Consider the following 12065-nt stretch of genomic DNA (forward strand, 5'->3'; position numbering starts at 1 on the left):
GTCGTATCTTTAAGTTTGATTATAAATCAGTGTACCTACTCTAATACTAAATCTAACCACACAAAAAAATAGTTCTATTGAACGCGTATTTTCTAGGTTTTGTGTTTATGGTGTCTTATTAATGGTAAATCTAACTCAAAATCGAGTTAAACATGAGAAAATAAACAAGAAATTAGAAAATGTTCAAGGAATTTGGATGTATGATAAAATATGCCCTCCGGGAATAGACGGAGATGGATTGCGGGATTGATGTAATGGAAGCTACGGTATACCATATGCACTATGTTAGTTCACATAGTAATCTGGTTTAAGTGTAGAGATTGATTAAAAACTTAACAAAAGTTTCAAACCAAGTTGAATATGATGAATTCTTAATTTCATTTACCTAACTGTAGAGTTTATGGTTTTTGAGACCGGGGATTACCATCTGCTTGTACGTTTGATAATGTTAACAAAGAAAACATAGTTCATTTTTAATTTATTAAAAATTTTCATATCACCCATTAAACTTATTGGAGTATATATTCATAAATTATAAACAAACATTAAAATATATAATTAGAAACTTGACTTTGATTTTTTTTTTTTTTTTTAGACTTTTCATGACAATGTTTGAATTTTTGACGTTAGTGCGGATTTGAGTAGAAGTAACTATGATCATTTGATATTATATGGATTATTGAATGACATTTTTTTAATGTTCAAAAACGATTGAATCTCCGAGTAAAACTCTGTCCGATCTCATTATGTTTTTAAGTAACTTTTTAAGTAAATTTGTGGAAAATCGAAGGTAATACGTTTTATCTTTTTGCGAATAGGTATCTACCTAAATATTTAACGAACAGCATAGTGTATGGAAAATGTACAGCTGCAGTAACACCACGTAACACTGTGAAGGGAATAAAAAATTTAGAATCGGAATTCGAAATGGTGTATTTTATTTATCATTTTTATTGTACCGGACTTTTTTTTTTTCAGAATAATAATAATAATAAAACAAATCTTTGTTTTTCGTAATAATTTCATTGATCGCGATGCAACGCACAGCGCAAGTATCCGTATTTGTATACAAAGGTACAAAATACGATGAACTCTACTATCGGTATCATGAACAGTAATTTAAACTTTTCGGTTTTAGTCATCGTGACGAAGAGTCCGATAATGTCGTTTGATGTCTTAGCGTTTTCGCTGACTTTGAGTTTCGTAAGATCTTTCGAAAAACTACGCGATTCAATATGTATTATCGAGAAGCGCAACGTACGATGTTTCGGCCATCATCTCTGTTCGTAATCGTATTTAATATACGCGCGTGATTGTTTTATTACAGTTATTATACGTTTCGCGTAATCGATGCAGTCTTACGTTAGTTACATGGACCATAATGATAATAAGGAATAAATCGACCTATTTACTGTTCGAAAATTGATTGAAATCGCTGTAGACAAGATGACGACATGTACGACAGATCTTTCACACGGAGTTTTTTTTTTTTTTATATATATAACCAATATTATTGCGATGAATACATTTTCAGCTACTAAGTACCTACATTTTATTTGCTTATTTTCAAACTAGATACGCATATTATAACGCATCATGGTTAGAAAACGTTTTCTACCTATCATCAACCTTAATTACGACCAAATAACCTTATATTGACGTGATTCGTGTTCAATAAGCAATTAGTATTTAGGCAAGCATAACTGTAGACATTTACATGTGTTGTGTATGCGTCATGCGGTGCGTAACTGTTTCACTGTTGATAATCGTGCACAGCGAAATATATTAAATTCTCTGTACAAGCTTGTCGGATCGCAGACGAAATAACCAGTAGGATTTGGGTGGAATTTTTAATTTCTTAAGATTAAAATGCAAATGGAATAATTATGACAAATAGGACGTTTGTTTAATTTGTTTAAGTTGAAAAAACTTTACCCAATAGTGTAGTATGAAAAAGAATCCGGACAATTTTTTTTCTCCAGACTTGAAAGATTAAATTATAATTTGGGATTAATGTAGTGTGTATAGTGTATATATTTTTAAAGTCACTAGTTCACATAATCTAATCAGCGTTTTGAATATAACGTGCTTCGTAAAAAGAAATTTAATTTGGTTACATGTTCAGTCACAGCCGAAAAATTTAAATTAATGTTAAATAAAAAAAAAGTAAAGTTGTCTAATTGGTTTTATCAGTTCTACACAAGGAGCCTGGTTATATGTAACGTATGACAACATTTAAAAAATAAATACGCAACCTGCATTATTTATTCATAGTTTAGTAATGATACATATTCGTTTTGAAATGTATGCTTGATTATACAAGTGTAAATGTATTGTTTGTGGCGAATTTAAAAAAAATAACAGTTTTATTGTGTTGATTTTTATTCCGACTTGATTAAATTTACTCGAATATATATTGAAAATGCTTACAATTTGTATAATCACGTAAATAAGTATTTTGTATTTTGTTATACATTTTTGTATGTTCATTGAAGACGAGTAACGACTAAGCCTGGCTATATATATATATTGTCAAACTTTTTACTTAAGCATCTTAAGTGTATAATATTTTATAATATTATTTAATGTTTAAGGTCAAACACAGATGTTTTTTTTTAATTCCTATTGAAGTTGATATCAGAAGATTCAGCGATGTATAAACGGAAATCTTACCGATACGCAACGGTGCACATTTGTAGCATTGTTCGGTTTTGGGGGACGGAGTTGCGTTTATGCGTGCATGTACAAGGTTTTACAAGAAAGTATATAATGTTATATTATATTCTATTGTTGACACTTTAGAATTAAAAAAGAAAAGAAAAACAGTTATAAAGTACGTCTAAACCTAACCTAATGTACGATTGTTAATAAAGTGTTCTGTTTTTTATCTGAATAAAAATATACGCGTTTTTCCAATCATTAGAATTTCATTGGTTTTTTAAATTGATGAAAGAAAATATGAACTGTTTTATTTTTAGCTGAAATGTATGGCGGAAAATTAAATTCTTAAACAATATTAATATTATGCTGTTTTTACGCTAGTCATGGTTCTTGATTTTGTTGTTTTTAATTTATGATATAACATTCTCATGTCGTAAAAATAATTATAACAATAATAATAAATAATTATGTAGCAGATTTTGAATGCACTAAAGTAATTAGACATAATGAATAACATAGAGTAACGGAAATAAACATTAGTAAAAGTAGTTGATGTACGTTTATGTACTACGATACTTACAAGGTGTCTATTTAACTAATATTAATTAAACGCACGAGTTTGAACAATGTTTAGGAATAGATGTATTTATGTACGTGTGTAGAAAGATTTTATACAAAATCGTATCTTTTATTTTTTAGTATACAATTAGATATTTGACATAATTACTCATAGGATATATGTGTTAAAGTTAAGAATTACATACGTGTATTACTAACCGCAAACAAAATAATGTACTGAAGAATAAAAAAAATGATATATATCGGCGTACGTTCACGTATAACACTAACGTTTAAATTATTTGCATTTTTAATCGTGGTAGATAAATGTTACTCACTTTTTGTTTCTTGGTCCCAGAAAATGCACATGGTAAACTATGAAAATTGTATTACTCGAACAAAAACATAAACAATATTATGTGCCATTCGTGTAATATTAACGAACGAGTGACTAAATGCAATACATAACATCGTATTTTGCTATATGAGTTAAAAAATTTTCGTTGAATTTTCGTAATATCGGACCATTTCCAAGAACTAATAATTATTTTTACAATGTAGATTATATGTGCTTGAAGACGTTTTCACTTTTCTTAATAATTATAAATGTCGAAATACTGCATTATTATTATTATTTGTTTTTTTTTTAGATAAAACAGCTGTTACGATTTTGACGTAAACCTACATAACGCTTAGCGCATCGCCTGACGTATAGTAGTGAGTGCGATAAGATATAATAATATAAAAGATAATTTATGTGTATACGTATTACATCTTATTATACGACTTGTAGCACAACAATAATATTGTTGTTGTTACATGAAAGGAAATACTCGACGTTATCTATTTTAAAACTTCCGAACGAACACTGCGAACTGGGTCCAAACTTAACAGGTGCGGTATCTTTCTTCATTTTAGGGTGTGTGTGTATATATATATACATGTGTACTACTATTCGTCCGGACAAAATTCCGAAATAAACAGAACCTTTGTAGAAAATACGTACATTTTCTGGGACATTATTGGTGTTTCGGAAATGTTTTTTACGGCATACCTATACATTATTGTTTCATACTCTGTTCACGCACGTAACAATCAACATTTTTTTGTTTTCAACTCGACCGCCGTAATATTTCTTAAAATTCCATCGAGGCATTTAATCGGACATCACAGTCCAGCAGTTTGTGGAATCGCGTTCAAGTATAAATGCCTTTTGATGTTATTTTACGCTAAACGTATAACATCCACAATATTATCAATACTAGTACATATATTATATATAGTATATATATTCTACAAAGCATATGTATTCGTCGTGGAATGGTGTACCAGTAATTACTACGTAATAATCTTCCGATATTAAACAGTATATTATATATATATATATATATCAATAACGTATTTGGAATACATTTTCAGGGTAAGCAAAATCTGTACTTTTGATTTTGACATATCAAAGTCAAAACGTTTACTATTCTAAAAACATAAAATATTTTAATCAATACGTAACCCGAACAATATAATCAACTATTTACTACAAAGTATAACAAAAAATAAACTACATATTAGAACAGAATATTGGTTGTTGATTATAACTATGAATAATAGATTTTTCTTCATTACCTATGATTATAACACAGAAAGTGATATTGATTTTAGAAACGGTTTCCATTGTAGTTACAAAATTGGGTACCGTATTTGGTGGGAACGCACGATAGTCGAGTAGTCATAATAATGGAATTTAACTTATAATTATAGTTTCTGCAAAATAGAAAAAAATAAAAAAGGCTCGGAAAGGGGAAAATACGCCACTTATATATATATATATATATACCTGTATATATTAAAATATTATATAGGTTGCATAATACGAAACACCAGCTGTAACTGTAATTAAAAACATTTACCGATGTTGTAATAATTCTGAACGAGATATGAAACAGAGCAACAATTATTTTTAATACCGAAAATAAAATATATTTTACTCTTCGGCTATTTTTCGTTTACAAAATTCCATCGGGTGCACTTTTTGACGATACGGCTTTTCCTGGTTGATAAAACCCAGGATTGTGCTGCACTGACCCAAATGCACTACCGATCGCGGAGCGAAATAATTTTAAAAATAAATAATTATTTTCATGTACTTCCTGATCCTTGAATAAGCTGAACTAAATCACTTAATAAAATGAATTGATTAACTGACTGATATCTTTGTCGAATGAGGATGTTTAATATTGTTGATCACAGGAATTAATTAATTAGTTAGTAATTATATTTTTACTTATTAGTTATTATAATTTTGATACCTTACAGAAAAAAAAAAAAGAGTATAAATAAATGCACAAAAATATTTTTAATTGATTACTTGAATGAAATAATAATATTACGGAGGCATAATACATATATATTATATATTTCACAATCCAATATAAGTATATAGTTTGTAAATTTAGGGCTAATAGTAAATAATTTTTTGTGGGAGTACTCTCAAAAATTGAGAATCGACGTCTCAATTTTCGGATTCCGTTGGGAAGTTGGGTAAATAACTATTGTAACCTGAAATATAAAAAAATCAAATCAATACTAATATCAAAATAATAAATTTAGGGTTATTAAAGCACAGCATTATTATAGACTAGTTATATGATGTACTATAAAAGTTATTGTATATTATAAACGATAAATGATCGTCGCTTTGGAAAAGCAATTCAAACCTGAGTTCCGTTGGAAAATGCTATTTTCATAGGGACGATGAATATCGAGAAAACGTTGATATAGGGACGAATAGTGAACATAAAACTATAAAATTAATCTAAATGTTTGCCTAGTGAAATTAAAAATGATTTAAGTGTTCGTGAAAATCATAGTATGTAACTAACCGACATTGAAATATCAATATGAACTGAAGATACCAAGGGTTTCCTTAACAAGGCAATTGAACGTATTGAAATAGTTTGCTTGAATTGTAATTTATGTATTTCGTTCATATGTTTAAGTTCTTTGAATTTTTTTCGCAATTTTCTAATCAAGAGTATAAAAAAAATAAAATAAAATAAAATACGAAAAATACTATTTGTGTTTAGTTTCGGAAGTTATGAAAATTTACATCGGTAATGCTTTTGGAGCAATCGTTGAACCGAAAGAACAAAAGGGATCACGTAATCAAATTTGTAAATTTATATCATCGTAAAACCAAAAGATTCTTTTCTGCATGCAGAATCGCAGAAATAATTCAATAAAATATAAATTTCAACATCTCATACATAGGCACCAGGAGGAATTCTGTCAGGGGAGGTATATACGCTGTTATGTACGCTGTACGAGTATATACATAGTATATACGCTGATATCTATATAATTTTTTAATGTCAAATTATTTTCATTTTATATTTTGTTGTGTACCTAGTAATTTTATTTTAAACAGTTTCATGTCTTTATAACTTTTTTTGTTTTTTCAAAAACCGTTAACACCATTTAACTGTTTAAAATGTACACCTGTTGCGAATAACTCCGGTAATAACAGGTGCTTAGCAAACATTTTAAATTAAAATTATGCTTGCGCAATCGGATTGTTGAATGAATATTATGCATTATTCATCTTAAATGTTATTTACCTGGCGGAAAGATATAAGCTTTGTAATTATCGTTGTCTCCATATCCCGAGTACTCGTTCATGTAGTCCACGGGATTTCTTTTCCCCCACGAACCTGTAAGCATATAAAGTATATTTTATTATTTATTCGTCTGATTAAATTTACTATCTACGTATAACAAACAGCACAATGAGTATGTTTACTTGTTTTAAATATGCTACGCATTCAAATAACGTATAGCGTTGATAATTTCTTTAATAGTAAAGCGTTAGTATAATTTTTAAGTAATCGTATAACATTAGTAAAATATTTATGCAATAGCGTCGTTCTAGTCGTATAACTTAATTCGTTTAAAGTTCTGTTTTTTATCAATGATTAAAATAAATTGTAAATTATTTGTGCAGGCACGAAGTTATACACTGACTTTTATTGTGATCTAGATATTTCTGTTTTATAAACTCTTTTTATTTTAAGACAAGTTTAGTTTTAATCTCATTACATAAAAAAACGAAAACAAATTTACTGTATGTACAAATAATACGTTTCAGTAAGAATAAATTTAGCAATCTTCTTGAATAAACATGTATGTTTAAAACATCAACGTATTAAAAATTATTTTTAATATTAAATAAAAAAATATTAATTAATTGATTTTATTATTTTATTTAACTTTTTAAATAATATTTATGTAACTGTGAAATTATGTTAAAAATTATTTCACCTGACTTAGCTAAATAACATTTGTCATAGTTTAATTTAGTAATACATTTGTTGTTAAATTTATTTTACCAACTAATTTAAGTTAAAATTAATTCCAGGTAGATCTCTTATTATTTTCTTTATATTCGTACACATATCTAATAATAAAACAAAACCAAGTCTGTTTTTTTTTCTAAGAAAATTTGAGTACTGGAAAATATATTACAATATAAAGTACATAACATCATATTTTCTCTATTAGATAAATTTGCGGATGACACTGCTATTCTCGCGATTGACAATGATCCTACTAAAGCAACCCTAAAAATTTAAAAGCACCTTTCTGTGCTAAACAGATGGGGGTCATGAATTCGAATGTCATGTTTTCGGAGATCATATTTTCGAATGACGAATGTTAGAAAATTTATTTGTTCAAATACATATGTGATCGAAAATTTTGTGTTCTTCGTTCGATTTTACAACAGTACATATTTTTGCTCCACATTTAGTTGAACATGTTCAGTAAAAAACGTTTTGGTCATCACGTTTTCTTTTATAACTTTTATTTAATGTATATAAAAATTATTTACGCTTAATACTTTTCCTCCGTGAATAATTTTTATAATATGTATTGAACAATTTTTTTAAAAAAAAAAAATAGACAAATTACATAAAACGTAACAAACTAAACTTCAGTACTGACTACAATCATGTTTTGTTGTATACTTTACCACACCACTATAGGTATAAAAGTCATTAGTAATGACTCATTACTAATAAGCTATATCATGCTATCTACTATCTACTATATGTACCTACTATATTATCTTTATTACTTTTAGTAAACGTTATTAATCGGGTATGTAGTAAAAATTTACGTATGAAAATAAAATAATAATAAATAATAATAATAATAATAATAATAATAAATAAATAATGTTCAATATATTATTTCGTTCATACGACTTATCGAACAAATAATTTTTCTAACATTCGTCATTCGAAAATATGACCTTCAAAAACATGACATTCGAAGACATGACCCGTTCCCGTGCTAAAAAGCTGATTTCTTAACTGGAAAATCAAAGTAAACTCAACTAAAAAATCCGCTCAAATCATCTTTATCTTATGCTCTTTAGAATGCACTCCAACGTTTATCGATAATGTACACATTTCATTTTCAATTTTCCATTCCATTAAAACGCGTAGGTACATTTGATAAACAATTACATAAACGTAACTTTAATTTTCTATTTGATATTGTGCGATATATTAGTCCCAATCAATATATTTTCCTTGAATATTTGTGTATTCTTCTCAGATAGTTTCAATTATTTATCATTTATACATTTACAGTCAAATGTAGCTGTTATGACATAAAAATAAGTTTTCTCACGAGAATTTAGAACATATAGTTTTAGTTTGTCCATACAAAACACCATTTATCTTTTACCAGATAATTTAGAGTAGATTACATTTCATTTGAGCAACATCAGTATACAACAACAGGCCCGTTACTCTTAGACTTAAATCGTAAAGCCCTATTTATAACATTTTGGGGGGTGCCCGAACACACCCGGCACCACCGTGTGCACGCCTATGTACTAACTCAAATATCTTAATTACTCAACTTTTATCCAAACAAATCCCAAGTAATCCACCCAGGTGTCTTAAAATGAACTGATGTAGGAACCTACTCTCTCCCTAAAAAATTTTCTATGGGGTGCTGCTAATGGGTGTCTTCCCATTCCTATCAATCAAATCCCATCCAATTTACTTAATGTATAACATGTAAATATAAATAAATTTAAATATATAAATAAAAGTAAATAAAAATGTTGTTTTTTTAAAAAAAAAATATCATATTTACATATGGAATTGATCCAAAAATCTAATACAGTATTTAAAGTTTTACACCGAAGTATTAAACCATATTGTTTTACGCGTAACATATTGTATTATCATTAAAAGCCAAATCAAAATTTTCGCGTTTCTTGTTGTGAAATTTTTATTACACAAATCTCCGTGTTATCTACAGTGGTTATTGAATATAACTCAAATACTTAAGTAATCTAGTTATCCTATTACTTATTTACCCGGAATATGTTGAGCTTTATAGAGTAATGTTCACTAATACTATTCGATAAATATATACTTATTTCATTACTTCGCTATCGTTATGCCCTATGTTGAATATTATAATTTAATGACAGAGACGTTTAGGGAGAGGAGCTTTAACTGTTTAGTTTAATTTTTACATCTATCTCTCAAAGTTTTCAAATCTCACGACAACAATAGTACTACAGAATTCCATTCGAAAATAATGTAGTATGTGATCTATTGCACAATCGCTGTAATCTACTATTAATTAAAAATACTAATGATATTAATGTGCCACTAAATCGTGTTCATTTTAAATCAAAAAGTTTTTGCATAATTTTGTGTTATTAGATATTTAATAATAAATTGTTTTCATTATTGTAAAACCATTAGGTAGGTTACACTAAATACATTTTTTTTCAAATTTTATTGTTAGGTACTTATATTTTGTTATATACATTCCAAAGTACAGGAATGGAATAAAAAATTTTGGTATTTATTAAAAATATTTATCAAAAAACCTTTATTATCTATATTTAGTTTTTAATAAAATAACGAGGTGAAGTTTTAGAAATTAAAACAATAATACCTAGGATTTGTATCGAAGGTTAGTGGTTTGAGTTAGAGATTTAATTGGTCCCTAAATCGATGGAGGATTATATGGTATGTTTGCACTGCCCTTAATAGCAATCAGTGGTTTTGAGTGATTAGCTAATTTGGAGTGGAATTTTGTGTATTGGATGTAAAGTGATTTTATTGATGATTTCGATGTTAAGGTTTTTGTGGAGTGAATTATTGGAAACACACCAAGAGGTTATTAATCGGAGGGTAATGGTTTGGAACGATTGAATTGGTCGGATTTAAGACGGTTTGGCACAGCTCCATCTTGAATAGTATTATTTTATTTTCTTAAAATTGTAGTTTCATTAAACAGTATTATATTTTTGGTACGACAGTTAAACATGAATCATGTACGATAGAATAAAATATTTTATTATTTAAGTTTGCTTTTTTTTTTCTTTTTTTTTTTATATATATAAATTAAATTGAAAATTTGAACTTGAAATTCGATTATAATATACATATACATATATTATAATTATAATTTAACTAAATATATTTCAAACAAATTATTATGCGATAACTTTACATTTGTTTTTCATTATTAAAAGCAAATCAAAATTTACTCACAGTTGGCTTTTTTAACTCAATATTTTTATGAACAAAAACAAACATAGGTGAATGGCGTAAACGTCATAATAAAGAACTCGAGGAGCTGTTCCAGAGACCGAACATCGCGAACGAAATCAAGAAAAGGAGATTAACCTGAACAGGACATGCATGGTGGAGAGTAGGATCCATAGTCAGAACAACAATCGAAGAGAACCCGGTTGGTAAGAGACCCTTCGGAAAACCACGCTTACGTTGGGAAGACTGTGTAAAAAGAGACGTGGAAAGCATTTATCAGAGATACCATGGAGAGTAGCGGCAGAAAATAGAGATAGATGGAGAGAAATTTTTTTGGCGGTATGGTCTCAATGACCGTAAATCAAAAAAAAAAAAAAAAAATTTTATGAACAATATTAAATTTGAATAATTAATACGCATAGCAATATATTGGACATAGTGATTCTTTATTTCATCCAAAATATGTACCCAGAAGACTTTATAATTATGAATTGCAGTACTCTTATAGAAAAGTTTATAATGAAAATTTTTTTATAGTTTAACTAAGAACATCGTTCTTGAATCTGAATAAAAGTATTGTTGTGAGTCAAAAAAAAACTTTACTCAATAGTTTTTAGTTTTTATGAAACTCTTACGATACATTGATGAAAGTATTAATATACCGTGTAATTCAGCCGATATCTAAATTCGCATTTCATATGTTTTCATAGACACGTGTTAACAGAATATCACTAAATATTATAATGACTATTATAACCCAAGGGATTAAAACGCTACGAGGCATTTGTATGAATGTGCATTATGTTATAATCCCTTTAACTTATATCCCTTAAAATTATTCAGTTTGCAAATCCCTTCAATTGTTAAGCGTTTAAATTATGACAATATATAAATGTAAAGAAGTACCCTGATTTATTTTGTTGATAAAATTAGATGTGTTGAGGATCATAGTGTATTGATTTTTTTTTATAATTTTTTTTTTTTTTTACATTTTCTCATAAGATATTATAAATGGTAATTACTTTTGTTATCTACATTGCTACATATTTGATTATAATTTGTGATTTGGTTTTTTTAATTGTCCATGTAGGGTTATATTGTTTAATTTTACTGAATAGTACATGAAAAAAAAAAGAATAAAAATTAATAAATAATAGCAAAAACTAAATTGTACATTTGCATATTACTAAATTTCTACAGTAAAATATTAAAACGAGCTATTAAACATACGATGAATTAATTTGTATTTGATTAACTTAGTCATCG

General features: G+C 27.7%; 1 protein-coding gene across 2 annotated transcripts in view; it reads right to left on the reverse strand.

Moving 5' to 3' along the window:
- Window positions 1-5620: 5620 nt before the first annotated feature.
- The window catches only part of LOC112686579 (prothoracicostatic peptide), a 37325-nt gene continuing 30880 nt past the window's right edge, over window positions 5621-12065 (reverse strand). For both annotated transcript variants that reach the window (XR_003148906.1, XM_025558935.1), the window contains exons 5-6: window positions 6834-6926; window positions 5621-5775 (exon numbers count right to left, since the gene is read on the reverse strand). Coding sequence is in view for 1 of the 2 variants with exons in the window: in XM_025558935.1 (XP_025414720.1) it covers window positions 5729-5775; window positions 6834-6926 (140 nt within the window). In the remaining variant the exon portion in view is untranslated. The remainder of the gene's footprint in view (window positions 5776-6833; window positions 6927-12065) is intronic.

The sequence above is a fragment of the Sipha flava genome, unplaced genomic scaffold (assembly GCF_003268045.1).
Source record: "Sipha flava isolate LNK unplaced genomic scaffold, YSA_version1 315_pilon_pilon, whole genome shotgun sequence".
Lineage (NCBI taxonomy): Eukaryota > Metazoa > Arthropoda > Insecta > Hemiptera > Aphididae > Sipha > Sipha flava.